This window comes from Balaenoptera borealis, assembly GCF_965194805.1.
Source record: "Balaenoptera borealis genome assembly, chromosome: 18".
Lineage (NCBI taxonomy): Eukaryota > Metazoa > Chordata > Mammalia > Artiodactyla > Balaenopteridae > Balaenoptera > Balaenoptera borealis.
The window spans coordinates 14,383,308-14,406,042 of NC_138877.1; the positions used below are offsets into that span (position 1 = coordinate 14,383,308).

At 36.5% G+C, this 22,735-nt stretch overlaps 1 protein-coding gene across 4 annotated transcripts in view; it reads right to left on the reverse strand.

Moving 5' to 3' along the window:
• The window catches only part of TRPC4 (transient receptor potential cation channel subfamily C member 4), a 168,284-nt gene that overhangs the window by 72,250 nt on the left and 73,299 nt on the right, over positions 1 to 22,735 (reverse strand). For 3 of the 4 annotated variants that reach the window (XM_082365313.1, XM_082365312.1, XM_082365314.1), the window contains one exon: positions 14,524 to 15,042. In XM_082365313.1, the coding sequence (XP_082221439.1) occupies positions 14,524 to 15,042 (519 nt within the window). Of the gene's footprint in view, positions 1 to 4,558; positions 11,996 to 14,523; positions 15,043 to 22,735 lie in introns of those variants that run through there. The other variant, XM_082365315.1, reaches the window with a different exon arrangement.

Below are 22,735 nucleotides of genomic sequence, written 5' to 3' on the forward strand. Positions count from 1 at the left end.
CTGATTATTTTTCCTTAACAGAAAAAGCTGCAAAACTCAAAACTCTGCCTCTGGAGCCAAAGACCCAGCCAGAGTTGTATTAGCAACTGGTGGTCCATGAAGAAATGATAAAACAGTAAGCAAAAACAGAATGGAAAAGATGAGAAGGTACATAGGAAGGACAAAAAATAAAAAGGTTCAATACAACATCTCAGTTATATATTAATAGCTGTTACAGCTTCCTGGCACCTAAACTGTAATCACACGATCAATGCTATGTGTGTAATATTTACAACAATGCTTGTTTGAACAGATAAAAGTCAATCTGTATAAGGAATAAAGATGGAAATTTATCAATATTATTAAAAGCATTTTATTTTATTAAAAATTCATTCTTTACTTAAAATAATTCAAAGCAAACTCATACAAAACAATTGTATTTTTGATATGTTTGCCTAAATATTATTTAAGTAGTATCTCCCCTTCCCTACTCCCAAGGGAGCTGTCTACTGTTTTTGTCACTCCTTGTAGAATTTACCAGTGTCATTACCATAGGGGGGCAATCAACAGAAATTACACACAAAGCTTTGTTACTTTCTTCTCACCAATGATCAACTTATTGTGCCACACAAAATCCTTTAGAAGGACTACTAACAAGGTATTATAAAAATGCATCGACTGGCAGAAAAAACATTTGTTGAGCTCATATACCACATGCCGGTGCCATCACAGATGCTGACTATAGCAAAAAAAAAAAAAAAAAAAAAGCACAGTTCTTGGCTTCAGGAGCTCACAGTCTTATGAAGGGGAAAGAAATGTAAAAAGGAAATTATAAAGTGGTAAATGTGCATGCTCCAGACATAGAAGAGGGAGTGCAAACCCAGCCTGAGAGAGCAAATGTGGGACCTTTCCGAAGCCGAGGCTTAACATCTTGAACAGGGAGTAGGATCCAGCCAGAGGTAATGGTTGTATTTCAAGGTAATAAAATAACAAGAAAGTTTACAGGGGTAATGTTCACAGATCACAGCACAGGAGAGGAAATAACAGCAATCTGGAATTGCTGAGCATACAGCAAAAGTCAGGAAGGGGTGAGAGATGAGTCTGGGCAGGAAGTCAGCACCCAGATATCATCTATCCTGTTGAGGAGACTGGGTTTTATTTTATGGGATGTACAAAGTAAGGGATAGGAAACCAGGTTACAGTTTTAAAATAACATAATAGAGCAGCATTATTCACAGTAGCCAAGAGGTGGAAACTGCCCAAATGTCCACCAATAGATTAATAGATAAACAGAACGTGGTATATACATACAGTGAAATATTATTCAGACAATGTATATACAGTGTATATACATACAGTGAAATGCATGCAGGGATGAAATTTTGATACATGCACAACATGGGTAAACTTGAAGATACTATGCAAGTGAAATAAGCCAGACACAAAAGGACAGAGAGTATATGATTCCACTTATATAAGGAATGTAGGTTAGTCAAACTCGTAGAGACAGAAAGCAGGATGGTTGTTGCCAGGTGCAGGGGAGAGGGGTGAATGTGGACTTACTGTTTAATGGGTAAAGAGTTTCAGTTTGGGAAGATGAAAAAGTTTTGGAGATGGATGGTGGTGATGGTTATACCACAATATAAATATACTTAAAAAATTAAAAATTTTACTGTGGGGAATGTTTACATATTAAAAATTCTGAAGTGTGGTGTGATTTTGGATGGAACGAGATTGGAGCCATGGAGCAGGGAAACTGGGTGAGACACACTAGTCTAAAACTTCATTAAAGAGGGCAGGAGGAGTAAGGCTGGAAGGGAGGAAATAATTTGGGGAATATTAGGGAATATAATGGGCAATAAGATGGGCTCAGGGCTGCCAGAGAGCATAAGTGGAAGCTGCAAGGCTTCTTACAACCAAGCCTGGGATGTTACATAAAGTCACTTCTCTTGCATTTTATTGGTTCAGGCAGGTAGCCAAGGCAGGATCTGATCGAGGAGAAGGGTAATTAGAGGGCATCTCTCAACTGAAGCCATCTTTAATCTACCACATCAAACTTTGGGAGGTGATGCATATAAAATAATCAAGGAGGAGTCTCAGATTTCTAGCATGAGTAACTGGGAAGGCCTTATACTCGAACAGAGACGACAGAAGAAGAGCCAGGCTTAAAGGGGAAGATAATGAGTTCATCTCTGGGCAACAGCAGTTTGAGAAAATAATAAAGATTATATGGATTTATACATTTAAACCATGATTAAATTTCACAGATTTTAGGAAAGCCATGATCCTGAGGATTGCTGATCCCTTTACAACCTATTCTTTGTCATTTTCTCTAATCTCAACTCCTGCCACTCCTCTAATTTATGATCATTTATTTAGCACTCCTATGTCCTAAGCACTATTTCAAGCACTAGACTTTCACTGATAATGAAGTCAGACAAGATAACAGATATAGGTGAAGAAAGACAGATAAAAATAATTAAACACACAAATAAACAGAATATTTTCGGGTGTGATAAAGGCCATGATAACAACATTGTGATGTAAAAAGAATGCCTGAGAATAAAGGGTGAAGGAAGAGGGCAGTGATTAGGTGGGTATTCTGGATCTTTGCTGGGAAGGTGATAATATGAACTGAGACCTGATACAGAAGCCATCCATGAGTGCCAGGCAGAGTGAAAGGCTAAAGCAGAGGCCACAGGGTGGGAATGAGGGCAGAAAGAATGAAGGGATTCTTTAAAACTCCTAGAGGAAAACATAGGCAGAACACTCTTTGCCATAAATCACAGCAATATTTTTTTGGATCCATCTCCTAGAGTAATGGAAATAAAAGCAAAAATAAACAAATGGGATCTAATTAAACTTAAAAGCTTTTGCACAGCAAAGGAAACCATAAACAAAACAAAAAGACAATCTACAGAATGCGAGAAAATATTTGCAAACGATGTGACCGACAAGGGCTTATTTCCAAAATATACAAACAGCTCATAACAGGTCAGTGTCAAAAAAACCAAAAAAAAAACAACCCAATCAAAAATGGGCAGAAGACCTAAATAGATATTTCTCCAAAGAAGACATACAGATGACCAAGAGGCACATGAAGAGATGCTCAACGTCGCTAATTATTGGAGAAATGCAAATCAAAACTACGATGAGGTATCACCTCACACCGGTCAGAATGGCCATCATCAACAAATCCACAACAATAAATGCTGGAGAGGGTGTGGAGAGAGAGGAACCCTCTTGCACTGTTGGTGGGAATGCAAATTGGTGCAGCCACTATGGGGAACAGTACAGAGGTTCCTCAAAAAACTGAAAATAGACTTACCATATGATTCAGCAATCACACTCCTGGGCATATATCAGACAAAACTATAATTTGAAAAGATACACACACCCCAATGTTCATGACAGCACTATTTACAGTAGCCAGGACATGGAAGCAACCTAAGTGTCCATTGGCAAAGGAATTGATAAGAAGGTGTGGTACATATATACAATGGAATACTACTCAGCCATAAAAAAGAATGAAATCATGCCATTTGCAGCAACATGGATGGACCTAGCGATGATCATACTGACTGAAGTAAGTCAGACCGAGAAAGACAAATATCATGTGATATCACTTAGTGTGGAACCATAAAACGTGATACAAATGAACTTATTTACGAAACAGAAACAGACCCACAGACATAAAAAACAAATTTATGGTTACTAAAGGGTAAGGGGGAAGGTATAAATCAGGAGTCTGGGATTAGCAGATTCACACTACTATCTATAAAATAAACAACAAGAACGTACCGTATAGCACAGGAAACTATATTTAATATCTTGTAATAACCTATAATGGAAAAGAATCTGAAAAAGAATATATAAAGAATACATATATAAGAGAATATATATGTATAACAGAATCACTTTGCTGTACCCCTGAAACTAACACAACATTGTAAGTCAACTATACTCCAATTTTTAAAAATGAATCAGATGGACCTTAATTTAAAAAAATAGCAATGAAGGGATTCTCCATCCTCCATCCTCTTTTTTGCCTCCTGCATCTGTACATGGTGTTTCTTCCCGTAATGACTTTCTGTAACTTCTCTGCCTGGATGACTCCTGGTTTTCCATGGAAACTCAATTAAGCCACTTTCTTCTTCAGGAAGCCTCCCCTAAAACCTTCAGACCAAATTAGGAGGCATTTTCCTGGGCTCCAGGAAGGCAGCTCTGCCACAGCCTCTGTAACCCACACTGTGACAGTTGTGTTAACCTTTCTTCCATCCCTAATAATCTGGTAGTTGTTTGAGGGCAAGGCATTTGTCTTTGATTTCAGCATCACCAGCAAGTAGCAAATAGTAAAGGCTCTCTTAAATAAGTGAGTGAAGGGGCTAATAAGGAAGGAGGACAGGGAGGGAAGGAGGAAAGAAAATGAGGAAAACATCATAAATGAGGAAGGTAGCATGTAAAACGTTAGTGCAATCTAGGTACAAAGGTATTTTTAGCTTATAGCCAGCATTTTCTGCTTGATTAAGTACTGCAGAACACACACACACACGCACACACACGGACTTCATTGTATTACCTAAGCGAGAATAAAATTCTAGGCTCTAGGACACTTCTGGAAGAAATCCAAACCTGGCCTAGGGCTTGCTGTCTTCTCATTTTGCTGTCCTCTGTCTCTGGCGTAGAACAGACACCCTGCACGAACATGTGGACTTGCACTTGGAAAGAGAAAGAGCAGGTCTTGGCCAGAGCTCCCTAAGCCCATCCACTAGGTTCCTCACATGTTTACTTAACAGCAGCTGCCAACAAGATTTCCAGCTCCCCCCATGCCCTGATATTAGAGGAGAATGTGGCAAAGGATGAAAGTGGTTCTGGGCTGCGTGTTTCAGAGCCACCTGGGGGAAATCACTGAGCCCAGAGAATGCCATGGAGAAAAACAGCAATAGTGCCCCACATTTAGAACTGAAGTCGTGTTTTGGAATGAGGAAAAGCAGGCCTTCTTACAACATGCAGGGAGCTGGCAACGGGGCAGATGAAGGTAAAAACCATAAAGGAAACAGGTCTTAGTATTTTAGTATTTTTCTGTGGCAGCAGAGGGCATGCCACTGAGTGCTCCCTAAAGCTGAAGGGGAAAAGGGAACAGAGTGTGACTCAAAGAATAAAAATATGACCTTATGGGATTGCTTTCCCAGTTCTCTATTACCTAGAAGCAATCTGTACACATGCAGCTTTAGAATTCAGCTTCAGAATCACGAATCACCAAATTATAGCACAGGTATCATACATCCTAGAGGGTTTTACTGTATGTTTCTGTTTCCAAGAATTGAGACAAAAAACAACCCACCTTTATTGAGAAAAAATGTAAATATGCCTCATATGGTCGAAGGAAAATGAGGGTAAGGAGAAGTTTAAAAGCTCCCTCTTATTCCCATAATTTATAAGGGATCTTGAGCAGGACTTTATGTTTCTGTTCCATAAAGTTCTAGAAGACAACCTATTGGGTTTTTGTATTTTCCAGGAAATGTGTGGGTTGGGATAAGCTGTTAAATCCATAATTTCAAAAAGTGGTGATTCTTAATTTTGTTTCGTGATGAGTGACAGAGAAGATATGAAACATTAAATAATGACCCAAATGAAAATAACCCTCAAATTTAAATGTGAATTTGGGGAAATTCCCTGGCGGTCCAGTGGTTAGGACTCCACGCTTCCACTGCAGGGGGCACGGGTTCGATCCCTGGTCTTGGAACTAAGATCCTGCAAGATGCATGGCCCCCCCAAAATGTGAATTTTTTGCAAAAGGAACAAACGAAATTGTTCTTCATCACTGACAAATGAAATGATCAGATCTGAATAAAGAAAAAGAGCTGATATTATTGCTACCCTTGTTTGTCAATCATCATGGAGTCAGAAGCACCAGTTTTATACAGAAAAGTAATTCACTGGAGGACCAAGAGAAGGTTTCTAATTCACCGTGAAATTTTTCAAAGATACTATCATTAATCTAATGTTTTTTTAAAATTTTATATTACACTGGACTATAGTTGATTTACAATGTTGTGCTAGTTTCAGGTGTATAGCAAAGTGATTTAGTTATACATATACATACATCTATTCTTTTCAAATTCTTTTCCCATTCAGGTTATTACAGAGTATTGAGCAGAGTTCCCTTTGCTATACAGTAGGTCCTTGTTGGTTATCTATTTTAAATATAGTAGTGTATACATGTCAATCCCAAACTAACCTAATGTCTTTAGTTTATGTCTGTGGCAAATGAAGGCTACATTGGAAAGAGTTGTTTATCCTGCTGACGCAACGCATTTTTATTAGGTGGACAGAAGAATATACCTCTTTAAAAATAAATTCCTGAATAGTTTCCTTTTTGTATTTATTAAAGCAGTATCAAATACAAGCTATGTTTTATATCTAACTTAAAGTTAAAAATTGCTATTTTATGTTTTGGAAGATATACATTTATCACACTCTAATCAGTGCAGTTTAAAAGGCTGAAGTTATACAATGTTGTGGACATATACAATTTCATATTTAATTGTGGAAGAAACAGAAACAATCACTTTCAGATATGAATTAGGAAAAGTGGTTTCATGTCATTAATTAGCTGTAAAGAAACTCATGGGGGTTGAATTCCGAGCTCTAAAATCCTAGTGTTAAATTAAATGCCTAATGACCTGTCATAGTTCTGTCAGCCGGGCTGACAAGTCCTGAACAGGCATTTGCTTCATCCATTATCCAGTGGCAGGTGCTGAAATGTTTGGTCCCCAGGAGGGGGCTGGGCTGAGGCCTTGGGAGCATTGATTGTGTTTTGCCTTTGCCTAGCAACAGCCGGTGTGGGCACTTGCTTGGAGGACAGAGAGGCAGGGCCCAGAAACTGGTCAATGAGTGTGCTCCGGAGAACAGAGGAAGAGGAAAGTAAGCTAAAGAAATGCTGTTTTTTATCCCTTTTACAAGTCTCTTAATTATTTACGTCACTCAGTGTAGCCTCATGTATTAAAACCCTATCATATGTCTGGCATTTTTGATGAGCTCTGCTATGATAACAGTTCCTGATTCTGAGGTGTAGCATGTAGCAGTCAGGTTCAAAGGGCATACATAATCAACCACCTAACATATACTTTAAAAATGCAAGGCAGAAGGACAAATTAAAATCAAGTGTGTAGTATATAATCTAAGTTACTTTTGAAAGCTGATAATGGAAGAATTAGAGCATGGACAACCCTAGGGTCTGAGATAAAGTTTATACATTATACATTTTTGATGAGAATGTCTTTTTGATATAAACAGTTTAGCATACTGATTATAACAATAGACTGTAAGAGGATAAACTTAAAATTTTTCCTATTAATTAATTAATTTATTTATTTTTAGCAGTGTGTATGTGTCAATCCCAAACTCCCAATTCAAAAGTGCAATTCAACCCACGGGGCCTAGATAAATATTCAGTACAAATATTAAAACATTTAATAATGAAGCCGCATTTGCTTCACAGCAAATGCACTTAGCTTTTTATACTGAGGGTCCATGGGGGTATAAGCAAAAACAATGATACTAACAGTAATAACTAAATATAATAGCTAGCTCCTCTTCAATGGACAAATATGCCAGGAAGTATGCCTAGATCTGGACTTGTATTGTCATGCTTCATCTTCACTACTGACCTATGAAGTAGGCAGTATTTTCCTATTTTAAAGGTGAGAAAACAAAAACTTAAAGGATAATTGGTCTAACACCACAGACCTGATTAGGAGCAGAAAAGAGGATTATATCCATTTCACAGGCTTCATGTGTTTCATACGATATTTTATTTCAATGATACAGAGATGAGTTACTCGATACCAACAAAAAGACATCTTTCCAATAGTTCTCAGATGGCCAGAAATTTACCTGAAAGAAGGTGTGGCTACAGTATGCACACTCAGATGGAAAGTTTTTATTTCTCTATCACATGACAGGGGACTATTAATGTATGACCCCTTCTTCTCCATCTTTTCATTTCCTTAGGTCTACTTCACCTTTCTAAGTAGGATTTTTTTCCTACCTAAATCTTGAGTCTTACTTTGCAGATGATAGAGGAAATAAAGAAATGAAAGCCCTAAGAATCCTGTTACCAGCAAGATACACCTTAAGAAGAGGGGAGGGCATCGGGGTCCGGGCAACCATAATAGGTGGGGTGGAGAGATGGGAAGAACTTGACAGGACCTCTGTGCTGTGCCACAAATGCAAGGGCTTACTGAAAGTGAATTTCTGCATGTGGGGCTGAGACACTTGTTTCTAAAAGCTGCCCAGGTGCTTCTGATGATCAGTCACATTTGGTGACCACTGTCTTCTCTACTTGAGAAAGTCAAGGAAATCTAAAGAAGTTTTAATTCATGAGTTAAACTTTGATAGATAATTTCAAGGAATACTCACTCAACCTTAACTGCACAGGAGAATCATCTGGGTAGTTTTAAAAAAAATGCCACCACACTTCCAGGGGTTCTGGTGTAACTGTCCTGAGTGTTGGGATAGAAGCAGCAGTGCAGTGTTTAAAAAACCTCCCAGGTGATTCTACTGTGGTCCGGATGAAACCCATGACAATAGGCAAGCAATGTAAAACAGGGCAGCGGTCTTTTTATGTTAAGAGGCTCCTGCGTGGAAAGGCCCAATGGGGTAAAAGAGTACAATTGTATTATGAGTGTTTCCATTTGGCTGAAATGTGAACTATAAGTAGTGATGGTGAAAGATGAAATTGATGATTTAGGCAGACTTCATATAAAGCAGCGGTGACACTTGTACTTTACATGAGAGAGTGAGAGAAACACTGCAATGCTTTTACACAGAGCTCATATGCTCACATTTATGATAACCAAAGCGAGGGGTTCTCCAAGACTGTGGACTTTCAGTGCTATGCCTGGAAAACTTACCCCTAGATTTACTTTTCCTAAAACACAAAACAAAACAAAGACCCTTTAGTGGTGTGGTAGGCAATGGATTGAAGGAGGTAAGACTAAGGGCAAGGTGTTCAACTGGAGAAACAAAACGTGAGAACAAATAGGAAACAAAACAGCACTTGCAATAAAGCAGTGTTACTGTCATAGCAAGAGAAACTAATGATTAATTTTGAGTTAGGAACTCAAAGGGAAGGCTTCCCAGAGAAAGTAGTATTTAAGAAGAGATCTGAAAAACATGAATGCTTTCAAAACAGTTCAAAACAGAGAAGAGAGAAAAAAGTGAGGAACATGGTAAATAATATCAAATCGAATTCAAATAACCCAGTATGTGTTAAGTAAAGTAAACTAAGGCAAAGGCATCACCATATTTACTTATATGAATGACTCTCGAAGTTATTTCAGCAGAAAAATCCCAGTTATGGAGGGGAACACTGTATGCAGTACCTTTTCTCATTTTTCTCCCCAGAAGTGCTCTCTTTGCTATTCTTCTATTATAGTTATTTGATGTCCATGAGACAATATCTCCATAGTATGAGACATTTTTTCCCTCCAAATTATCCATACTCTTATGTGGAATTTAACAGACACAAGAAAATATGAAAGGTATATCTTAGACATCCTAGACTTGAATAAGAGTGGAAAAGGAAGAAAACAAAAGATTCAAAGACAACCAATGGTTAACAAAGGTCAGCTCTTCGTGCCCCATTTGTAGCAAATGCAAAGCTCTTACATGGCTGCCACCAGAATCCAATGGATTTAAGAGGAGAGAGCCATTGTTTGCCAACACAATCCCAAGGTTCTGACATAACAGCTAGGAAGCAACATTATTATTGATTTCTCTGTGATATATTTTTTCTTTTTGGTGGAGATGGGCAATGGTACATCCTTGAGGGTTGGTAGCTGCAAATTAAAATATATGTGTACATATAGATGCTATTTTTCCTCAACCACTACCAGAAGCACCAAATGGCATCTGACTACAGATCTCCAGAAGGAGAGTCCCATGTAGATTTCAGGTACATATGGAACATGAGTGGTATTTTTTACTTGTTTTTAATATGAAATTCAGCCAGTAGCAAGTTTGAATTTATACTGCCATTTATTGACTCTTTTCTAATGAAATTTGAATTAAAAACATTTGGCATGATAAACTTATCAATAAAGAGTTTATAACATAACAAAACAAAGCTTATGAAATACCAAAAAGTTCAGCCCTATGAAGTTTTAAGAAAACAAATTTCTTTTGCTTCTGCCCCATTCATTATATCACTGCTCTCCCATTACCCAGCACTCTTCTGGTGCCTTGCCCTTTACCTCCCCTTCTCTCCTATCCAGGTGACCCCCTGGTTGTATTAGAGTTTTTTATCCTCTGTGATTCTACTGACCCTGAATTCTACCCCCTATGTATCCTTTCTGACAGGAGGTTTGTTTCTTGATTCCACAACAAGGAGTTTTGAATAAATCAAGAAACATAAAACCACAAATCTTGAGAGCTTTAAAGAGCTGTGTTATGGAATATTTGGAATCAATACAATGCATCATGCTATTGAAGGCATCTGATTGACATGAATCTCTTCATATTTCTCTCATTGCTCCAGGATGGGATAAAAAGGTATGAGTACAGGGCTCTCCAAATGTTGATTTATCTACTTCTTCCTTAACAACTTCCTTAATTTCTAAGAGAGAACCCAGATTAGTACCAAAGTTTAAAGTTAATGTTGCAAAACGGTTGACATACCTTCATGAAAGGGAAAAGTAAATTTAAAAGAACATATACTGTTTACTATGTAGAGATTATTTTTTTCACTTTAATTTGAAGAGCTATACGGGGAGTGAACTACAGTCTTTTCACAAAAAATAATGTATTTCATTGCTTTCCATTATTAACCTAAACACTGCAAATTAATCAGGCAAAGAAACATGCAGGGAGCCTTCCAGAACTAAGAAATTCTGTAACTTCATTCAAGTGCATTCATATTGAGCATATTGAGACCAATTCACACGGAGCATCTTTTCTCTATCAAGTACTGAGGTAGGACTGGTGAATGAGACAGATGTGTTCCTGACATTCACAGCCTAGAGAAGGCAAGTGAAATATAGCAGTACAATGCGATCTAGAATGTGCATAATGAAGGCATTTATCCCAGAGACTGTATGGAGGGGGATTGCTTCATGGAATCTCCCTGGGGGAGCAGAGACCTGAGATGAACTTTAAAGACTGAGTAGGACTCAGCCATGTGAAGATTAATGGGAAGGTATTCCAAAAATGTAAGAGATGGACCAAAGACAAACCTCAATCTTTTGTAGACTGAAATAAGGAAAACTTGTGGTTAAATGGTAACAAGGCAAGACATTTATGTTAAAGCAGAGTTTCATTTAAGACACATTATCCTACTAGAAGATCTTAAATATTTTGAAATCAATAATTTCTGAATAATTCAGGAATATGTTTCATAAAACACAACCTATGATTTCAAAGAATTTATATGAAAGTAAAACCTTACTCTCGATTTTATAATGCTCTTAGCCATCCAACATTACTTTGCTCTGGAAAAACTGTCAACTCCAGGGAAATATGCTCTTTAATATTGAATGAAAGATACTCCAGAACAACTCTGTAAGAATTTTAATTTTTTTCTCCAATGTAATCGCAAAAGATTAAAATAGAAAATGCAAAGGCAGGGTCTTTTAAAAATGTATCTTTTCAAAGACATTACTAATTCTTATTTTCTTATTACATGTTATATATTTTTAGCCTTCCTTCACCCTGCTGCAATGCTAGGTTCTATCACCTTCCAATTCCAAAACTTCATATGAGCAAAAAGTATAAGCATCTTGAAAGAAGTGTTAGAAATTATCAAATGCTTTCTATTGCTTTGCTTCTGACATATCTAGCTAGGGACTAAATTTGTGGTTTTTGTTCAATAGGCTTTGAAGTTGAGTTCACTTTGTATATTCCTAAAATATACAAAAGACCCTAAGCAAAGAAAAAAATGTTCAGTAGGAATGAACATTTTTAGTGGCTCAAGAACAAAACAGAGAACAATGTATATGTAATGTTTTATCAGTTCTAATGCTTTTTTCTGTGTGTGTGTGTGTGTGTGTGTGTGTGTGTGTGTGTGTGTGTATGATCCTTTTAATGTGTTGCTGGATTCTGTTTGCTAGTATTTTGTTGAGGATTTTTGCATCTATATTCATCAGTGATATTGGTCTGTAATTTTCTTTTTTTGTAATATCTTTGTCTGGTTTTGGTATCAGGGTGATGGTGGCCTCATAGAATGAGTTTGGGAATGTTCCTTCCTCTGCAATTTTTTGGAAGAGTTTGAGAAGGATGGGTGTTAGCTCTTCTCTAAATGTTTGATGGAATTCACCTGTGAAGCCATCTGGTCCTGGACTTTTGTTTCTTGGAAGATTTTTAATCACAGTTTCAACTTCATTACTTGTGATTGGTCTGTTCATATCTTCTATTTCTTCCTGGTTCAGTCTTGGAAGGTTATACCTTTCTAAGAATCTGTCCATTTCTTCCAGGTTGTCCATTTTATTGGCATAGTGTTACTTGTAGTGGTCTCTTAGGATGCTTTGTATTTCTGCGGTGTCTGTTGTAACTTCTCCTTTTTCATTTCTAACTTTATTGATTTGAGTCCTATCCCTCTTTTTCTTGATGAGTCTGGCTAATGGTTTATCCATTTTGTTTATCTTCTCAAAGAACCAGCTTTTAGTTTTATTGATCTTTGCTATTGTTTTCTTTGTTTCTATTTCATTTATTTCTTCTCTGATCTTTATGATTTCTTTCCTTCTGCTAACTTTGGGTTTTGTTTGTTCTTCTTTCTCTAGTTCTTTCAGGTGTAAGGTTAGATTGTTTATTTGAGATTTTTCTTGTTTCTTGAGGTAGGCTTGTATAGCTATAAACTTCCCTCTTAGAACTGCTTTTGCTGCATCCCATAGGTTTTGGATTGTCGTGTTTTCATTGTCATTTGTCTCTAGGTATTTTTTGATTTCCTCTTTGATTTCTTCAGTGATCTCTTGGTTATTTAGTAACGTATTGTTTAGCCTCCATATGTTTGTGTTTTTTACATTTTTTCCCCTGTAATTCATTTCTAATCTCATAGTGTTGTGGTCAAAAAAGATGCTTGATATGATTTCAATTTTCTTAAATTTACTGAGATTTGATTTGTGACCCAAGATGTGATCTATCCTGGAGAATGTTCTGTGTGCACTTGATAAGAAAGTGTAATCTGCTGTTTTTGGATGGAATGTCCTATAAATATCAATTCAATCTATCTGGTGTATTTGTAAGTTTCACATTTAGTGTTTTACAATCTTTAATCAAGTGAAATTTTTCATCAATTTCTTCTAGTTTCATATTAAAATTATTCTAGTCCCTTAAAAAAAAAAGAGCCCTGAGTTCTAAACACGATACCCTAAAAAAGTGAGTTGATACTAGTACATGTGATTTCAGAATCAGTGGGAATGCACAGGAAAGAAGCTGTTTCCTTTGTTGTTCAGGGAAAAGATTGTTAATTACTTTTAGGCTCCTATGACAACTGGCCAAAGAACTACAGGAAAAACTCAAAGAAGCAAATTCAGGTATCTTCAATCTTAAGTATTTAGTAAGTAGCAATAGATAAAGCAGCCAGTGCTAATGTAGAATATTTAGGGCCAAGTTAAAAAAAAAAAAGAATACATTTTTTTCAGAAGTTTCTTTTTCTCTTTCTTTTTCATCTTATATTACATACATAGTTTTTTCCAACTTTTGTTCTAGAACAATTACTATAATTCACCAATGAAAAGAAAACCAATATTTTCTGGAGGCAGAAGTAAATAGATTTTTGAGAACTTACTCAAAATCAGTGATGGCAGCAAAAAACAATTACACTAGGTGATAAGTGTAATAGACCTGAATTTTCCTTATTTAATATTCAAATCCATGGAACGCTAATGAAAAATTTATTACTCTTGTGCAATTTGCAATTGACTTCTTAACTTCTCATTCCTGACAAATCAAGAAACTAAGCCAGACATGAAGGAAGTTTTAGTATTTTCATCTGCTGTTGGACTAAAGGCTTTCCTTTATTAATAACTTCTAATAATGTATTTTATTAGGATCGTACCTTATAATTTACTAAGAGCCTTCACACACATCCACTCATTTTACACTCCCTACAAATCTGTGAGTAAGATATTTTATATGTATAAAGAACTATATATATATAATCAAATATAAATATTAAGTCCATTAAGCAGATGAGAAAACCAAAACTCAAAGAGATCTGTGTGACCCTCTAAAGTAGCAAAACTTATAAATGGCAGAACTAGACCTCTTAGTGCAGAGATTCTAAAATTCATTAGTTTTACCATCACACACCATTAAATGTGTACATTTTAACACAGATGTCAAAAACCATCACTAATTATTAACCTACTTACCGCCACTCTTCAATGTGTTTCATCATCAGTAATCTGGCAAACAATAAATATCATCCACTTACAGTTAAACAGAAAATGCTTTAAACCCCCAACCTAATTTTGGAGTACCAATTTCCCTCACTGCCATTTAAATTCTGTGGCATTTTGATGGATAAAGTCTGGCAAAACTCACCTCTTTCTGACGGTACTTAATGGCCAATTTGAGTCTCGCGAGATCATTTCCACTTTGTTCTTCTAGGAGACTGTTGTCATCGCGGTAATTAAGAATGATTTCCAGCTCGCGGGAACTTCTTGTCTGATCCAGTAGGTCCTTAGCAAATTGTTTGCACTGTCGTGACAGCTCCTCGTACTCTGACTTGAATTCATTTTCCACCTTACTCAGTTCCTGGAGCTCCCAACTTAACTGAAAGGCCGTGAGAAAAGGGTCTTCACTGGACAGGGCGATGAGAGAGGGGCTGGCCAGGGCCTTGTAGATGTTGAGTCTGGAGCGGGAGTGGCGGAGACTGTCCACATCCGAGCTGGACACGCATTCGACGCAGTTGCAGCGGACCTCGTGGGGTCTGGGCACCGAGACGCCTTTCTGAACCAAAAGTTTTATTATCTCGTAATTATTTGTGTGCGCTGCCAAAATGATGGGTGTAATGTCCGGAGTGAATTCAGAGAACTGCTTATCAAGGAGTATGGGAGGCACCTAGAAAGAAGAAAGCAGAGGTCGTGAGTAGTAACGCATTTGCTCAAGTGAATTTAAACAACGCGCTATAGCAGTGTTGAACAAGATTCGTAAGTCTTTTGCCAGGCTTTTTTCTTTTTTTTGCAGGAGAGATAGGGCTTTTTTCTCCTCAAAAGACAATAGGAAATTAAACAAAAAGTAGCTCTGCAATAGAATGACACATTATTCTTTGTTTAATCCGAATTGTGACATTTCATGATATCTTAAACTCAGTGCCTATGGAAACTCTTGATAAAAGACTTTCTTGCTCCCAACTTATTTTCTGGCTGGCAATCTTTGCTTTTCTTTCCCAGTGATATGGGCTCCCTAAATAATAAGAAAGACGCTACAAAATAGTTAATGATTTGTTTTAAACCCAAGATCTTCCTCTGCAATAGAAGGTTTTAAATTCTTCAGTCAGGTTTTTTGCTTGTTTGTTTGTGTTTTATCTTCTGCAGTCCTAAGACCCACCCTGCGATTACAGGTGGCAGCAGAACGCAGGAGTGCTAGCCTCTCTGCTTTCCGTTTTCATCCATTCCTTTATGGAATATTTTCCAGATGACAAGAGGTGCCCCATTCTAACATCGCTGTTATTAGAAATAAATGCTTCCTGTGGAAGAACCTTAAAAACATCATGCTAAGTGAAAGAAGCCAGTCACAAAAGATCACATATTGTATGATTCCATTTTTATAAAATATCCACAATAGGCAAATCTGTATATGGAGAAAGTAGTGATTGCCTAGGCTTGGGGGCAGTGGAAGGGATGGAAGGTGACTGCTAAAGGATACAAAGTTTCTTTTGAGAGTGAGAAAAATGTTCTAATATTGTAGTTATGGTTGCACAACCCTGTGAATATACTAAAAATCACCGAATAGTATACTTTAAGTGGGTGAATGTTATGGTATGTGAATTATATCGCAATAAAGCTATTAAAAAAGAAAAAAATAAGAAAGAAATGCTTCCCAATGAAATCAGGTCACCAATGCACTTATGAACAATTTCCTTTGGGTTATACTCTAGGAATGGTAATGACAAAAATAATTTAATAAGCACTATTTAGTAGGCCTAAAGCACATCCACCCTCACTATTCATTATTTACATTTTATAGACATGGTATCTTGGTGAGTAAGTGGGAATCCTGCTATTTGAACCTAGGTCCACCTGTCTGACACCCAGGCCTGTACGTACTGCACTACACCCTGCTGCTTTACAATTTTTGGTTTAGTATTTCTTCCTGCTGGTGCAAAGTCATAGAGGCCTCTATGAAAATAAATGTTACATAAGGACAAGTTAAACAGGCATGGCAGAAAAAGTGATGACATGTCACATTAAAATATGCTGCTGGTTAAATATGATTAAACCCACAAAAGGATCAAAAGAAAACAACTATGTAGAGAAAAACGAAGGTCATATGAAACTTCAGTAGCACTACTTTTAAGTAGAGGTGTAATCTTTATATGAGAATAATTAAACTCACATGCTTTTAGTTCATCTGGCCATTTTGAATATCCATTTATTTCATAAGACACACTATATATATATATATATATATATATATATACATATTTTTAACATATTTAATATTTTATTTAATTTTTTAGAAGACAATTTACGAATTTCCCCCACCCCTTCCTTTAAGTTAGTGTGACAGCTTTCCATAATAAATGACTTAAAGGAAGCTTTGGTCAAGAATGGAATGAAATAGCAAAACAAAACTCAAAAAAGCCCCAAATCACTACTGCTTTTTAAAAAAGCCCATCACTTTCACCAGTTATATTCAAACAAAACACACAAACTATATATACTTAACAGAGAGTAGTCTGCTGGGACTCTGGCAGATCAGACCAGCAGGCACACGTTATTGTTTATCCAGGTCCCAGAGGGTAAGCATTGCATTGAAAAATAACAATAAAACAAAAACACTTAAACAATTGCCTGTTATTTAGTGCTAATTACACACCTGAATCAATTATTACATGGAGTCTGAAAATTGGGGGTTTTCTTATTCTTCCATCACTTCTAAGTTTAGTAATCGGCATTCTTCTGTATGTACAATTTGCTCTCTTCTCCTCTTAATTATTGAGTATTACTCATGAACCCATGGATTCTTCCTTTATTTTATTCAATATATTTTGATTCATTGCAATAATTATTCATTTTGAACTTGTTATTGAGGTATAGCAAACATACATACAGTAAAATGCACAGAGATCAGTGTACAGCTAGAAACCTTTTTTAAAATGTGAACACACCTGTGTGACAAGACACAGACAAAAATCTAGATGAGGGCTACCCTGGTGGTGCAGTGGTTAAGAATCTGCCTGCCAATGCAGGGGGCACAGGTTTGAGCCCTGGTCCGGGAAGATCCCACATGCCGCAGAACAACTAAGCCCGTGCGCCTCAACTACTGAGCCTGTGCTCTAGAGCCCATGAGCCACAACTACTGAGGCCTGTGTGCTTAGAGCTGGTGCTCCACAACAAGAGAAGCCACCGCAATGAGAGGAAGCCCATGCACCGCAACGAAGGGTAGCTCCGCTCGCTGCAACTAGAGAAAGACCACGCGCAGCAACGAAGACCCAGTGCAGCCAAAAATAAAATAAATAAATTCATAAAAAAAAAATCTAGAAGAGTGCCTGCACCCCAGGGACCTCCCTCTTGTCACCTCCCAGTCATTCCATTTTGTAATCACAAATCTAACTGCTATCACCACAGATTACTTTCACATACTTTTTAACTTTATATAAACAAATTAAAGTATGTACTTTTTATGTCTAGCTTTCTCCGTTCCACATTAGCTCTTTGAAATATATTCATATTGTTAGTAGCAATCGTTTTTGTTTCTTCAGTTCTGCATATTTTGATTTATGAATACAGCACAATTTATTTACCATTCTATTTTTGATGATATTTTTGTGGTTTCCAGTTTGTGGCTATTCAGAATATTGCTCCTATGCACATTTTTGTCCATGTCTGTTGGTCTTGTATCTAGCAATGGAATTTCTGGGTCAAACAATTTTCTTAAGCAGTGATACCAATTTTCATGCCCACCACAAATTATACTTGGTATTCCCAGTTATTTATCTATCAATCTATCTATCCATCTATTAATTACACCATTCAACTTGTTAAGCAATCATTTTGAATTGGATTATTTATTATTATCAGGGCTGGGTATTGAATTTGTCTAAGGCCTTTTATGCTTCTCTGAGGATAATCATAATTATTCTCCTTAGTCCTAAAAATATGGTGCGTGTGCACACAAACCCACACACCTGCATACACACACACACAGTATAATACTATGCAAATGGTTTTAGCATACAAAATTAGTAAATTCCCTAAGGAGAGTATGAATAAAGCAAAAGGGAAATGAATTTAGAGAAGACATTATTTTTACTTGGTAGAATTAGAAAAGGATTTTAGGAGGAATTTAAATTTAAGATTGGTTGGAACTAGCAATGTAGAAAAGTTACAGGAAAATGACAACAACAAGAAGAAAATAAGAAAGATAGATTCATAGCAAATACTTTCTTTAGAGTATGGGAAAAATCATATAGAGATAAATAATCATAAAATGCTTCAGTGTAGATCAGGGCAAGATGAGGGAAGGTTTTGAATCGCATTATTTTGTAGACATTGGTGGAGTCATAGAAGAATTGAACCAGGAGAGTGATGGAGTAATTCCGAAGTATTAACATCACGCTAGCATATTTTGATTGTTGAATTGAGAAGTAGATGGGTAGAGGCAGATAACGGAGCCTGGTAACGAGTGCAGTCTGAACTAGGGTTGTAGCAATGGAAAAGGAGAGGCTGTGCATATGACCCATCAAGCGGTGCTGGGGGTGTGAGGGAGAGCAAGCGTGGCATAGAACAATTCGAAGCAAAGATATCAGAAAACAAGAGGGGACTAGGCCAGGTGCCCTGAGTTACCTTCCAGTTCAGATTTCACTTTCTTTAATGTCTACTTTTCTGGGAGGGAAAGCTGGTCAACAGAACTAAACAATTTCAAGTTCCATTACAGAATGGTCATGTGCTAATGGCACATTTGCAAAATCTTGCCCTGAAAGGGGACTTTCAGAGAAGTCCTAAATCAAATAAGTGCCAATGACCTTTCCCCTCTCTTCTGTCTGTTAGCTGGCTATGAATAACAATTGATAAAAGGCCACTTCTTACTGACTTCATTGGAAAGATGAGAGTGCCTGTTGCCTTGGAAGATGGTGATATTGAAGACAGGAAGAGGGCAGCAAGCTGAGAGACTGCTGTTTGCTGAGCTCCCGCAGCTGAGAAATTTATCCGTTGAGTAGCCACTTTGCTATCTACTAAATACTCAGAAATTTAAAGGAGTCTAAAATATAAGGCATTTGATCTCAGAAACATTTAGAAAATGCAGAAAATGGGCTTGCTCCCTCTTTTTCAAGCTTCATTCACCAGTCTATTTTCTGTCTACATCCTGTGCTACGCTTTATTCAATATCTTCAATATGCAACTCTCCCTCTTTCCTTTTGTGGTGCCAACGTTACAAGTGAAAAGCATATTTTTCTAACATTAAAATAAATAAATAGGTGACTAGAAGTGCTTGGTAGCTATTACCTAAAAATGGTTTTGATAGAAATATTGTATTTTTCCAAATTTTTCAAATTTGCCATTTGGCATATTTAAGGACAGATATGAAGATCATGAGGATAAACCTGTAGATAAAAACCACACTATGCTTGACTTATTTTAGCTGAAGTAAACTCTACAGACATAAAAACACTACACCCAGGCAAACATACATGCATGAAAATATATACTCACATTACTCGTAAACAAACAACACACTTCACCATTTAACAAATTCCAACTGATTGAATTATACAGTTGACCCAGTAATCTACAGCTAAGTAGAAGAGGCAGTTAAAAGAGGATCTGGAAACCAAATTCATGTCCCTGTTTCTTATGTTGCATAGCTGGAAGTTTGCTCTGGCTTTTCTTCTGTCTAAGATTTATGAATGAGTATTTGTTCAACGTCTTTTTTCTCAACCTTATCATAACATTAGTTACATTATTAACTGAATCGCTTTCCTGTCACATAGCATTCAGAATGACTGACCTACACATAAGCTAATTAACACCCATTAATCAGTTTAAGTGATTAACTCTTAACCCATAAACTGATAGCTTTTCTCAAATTCAGCCAAATGCTTTACCTTGAAATGACTCGGCACCAGTCTGAGGCATATGTGACATTTCACCCAAACATAGAAATGTCTCTTTGTGACTAACATATACATTTTTGAACTATTAATGCTGAAGTATACATTTCTAGGAGAGAAATTCATCCTGGAGTGACATTCAACCAATTTAAAAGAATTCATTCCCTTGCATTCAGCATTTATTAAACTGGGTTGTATAAACTGCATAAAAGAAATTTACTTATATAATATTATTTGATGTATCCTAAATTATTAAGACTAAATAGATCCATATGCTAATCTGGCTGTACTCAATTAGTTATATTATCTTGTGAAAGTCCCTTAATATTTCTGTTATATGAAAGAGGTTATCCCCTGTAACATGAAATTTCTATGACTCAAAAACTATTTTTATACTCCAGTTGATAGCACAGTAATTGAAAATTTATGAGAATTTTTTTTCAAGTACTTCAATAAAAATTTGTTAAAATCTTTAGTTTCATCTTGCTTTTTAACTTTAATGTTTTTATATAATGTATTGAAACCTACATTTTTTGAAACTCAGGTTTATGAATATCAAATTTACCTCTCTCAATCACCCAGACTACCTTCTAATTCAAACCAACATAAGGGAGTTTCAACTTAGAGTTATATTTAAAAATTAATTTAACATCAGTTATTTAGAACTTGAAATTTTCATAAACATGCACGTACATACACATACATATATACCCATACATGAACTTGCACAAAAATCCAAAATATGGGGAAAATACAATATTATGTTCTGAATAGGAAGACCTAATATCTTAATTATGTCGATTGTCTCAAAATAAATATGTGCATTTTATTCCGAATCTTTTTTACTTATGTTGTTTTGTTTATAACTTGATAAAACTATTTTATTAGTTAATATGGAAGAATAGATAACCAAGAGTTTCAAAAATTATGACATGAAGGCTATGATCCAAGAAAATATAGCAAGAAATACGGGATCAGTTGAATAGAATTTTGACCAGAATTACTTCTTTTTTTTTTTTTTTTAAATCAATTTATTTATTTATTTTTGGCTGCATTGGGTCTTCGTTGCTGCACGCGGGCTTTCTCTAGTTGCAGCAAGCAGGGGCTACTCTTCGTTGTGGTGCGCGGGCTTCTCATTGCAGTGGCTTCTCTTGTTGTGGAGCACAGGTTCTAGAGCACAGGCTCAGTAGTTGTGGCGCACAGGCTTAGTTGCTCCGCGGCATGTGGGATCTTACCCGACCAGGGCTCGAACCCATGTCCCCTGCATTGGCAGGCGGATTCTTAACCACTGCGCCACGAGGGAAGTCCCCAGAATTACTTCTTATTTTATATGGGAACTTGATATGTGAAAAAGTAAAATTTCTATTCAATTGGAAAAAGTGGTTCATTTATTGAAACAATTTTCTACCCCAAACAAGCAAAATTAGTGTGTATCTCATTTCATAACAATGAATTTGAGACGGAGTAAATATTTAAATGTAAAAACAAAAAGCAACACAAGTTTAGAAAAAGAATTTTAAAAAATAGTTGTATAGCCCAAGGGTTGGGGAGAACTCTTAAAGCAAGATTGGAAACACAGAATATGGAAAACTACATATTTGGTTTTACAGTTCTCAAGTAGAATGACCCAAGATTTTCACAGAAGAAAATCAAAACGAAATGAATGAACAAACATAACAAAACAGAAACAGAGTCACAGACACCGAAAATATGAACAAGTGGTTGCCAGAGGCAAGGGGGTCGGGGGTGAGTGAAATTGGTGAGGGAAATTGAGAGGCACAAATGTAATATAAATTATGAAATAAATGAATCACGGGGGTGAAATGTACAGCATAGGGAATACAGTCAATAATAATGTAATAGCTTTGTATGGTGACAGATGGTAACTAGACTTATCATGGTCATCATTTTATAATGTTAGAAACATCCAGTCACTATGTTGTGAACCAAGAACTAACATACGGCTGTAGGTCAATTATACTTAAAAACAAACAAAAACCAACAACAAACCTATGGAAAAAGAGATCAGATTTCTTGTTACCAGAGGTAGGGGTTAGGGGGAGGGGGAAATAGATGAAGGCAGTCAAAAGGTACAACCTTCCAGTTACAAGATAAATAAGTACTAGCGATGTAATGTATGACATGGTAAATATAATTGTCACTGTTGCATGTTATATATGAAAGTTGTTAAGAGAGTAAATCCTAAGAACTGTCATCACAAGGAAGAATATTTTCTTCTTTTATTTTGTGTCTGTATGAGATGATGGATTGTGATCATCATTTCACGATTATGTAAGTCAAATAATTATGCTAAACGTTATCATAAACGTATATGGTGCTGTATGTCAATTTTATCTCAATAAAACTGGAAGGAAAAAAAAGGTCAGAAACATGAATGATCTTTCTCTTTAATAGACAGGGAAAGGAAATATAAAATAATAATGAACTACAATTATTTTGCCAAATTTAAGGAGCTGA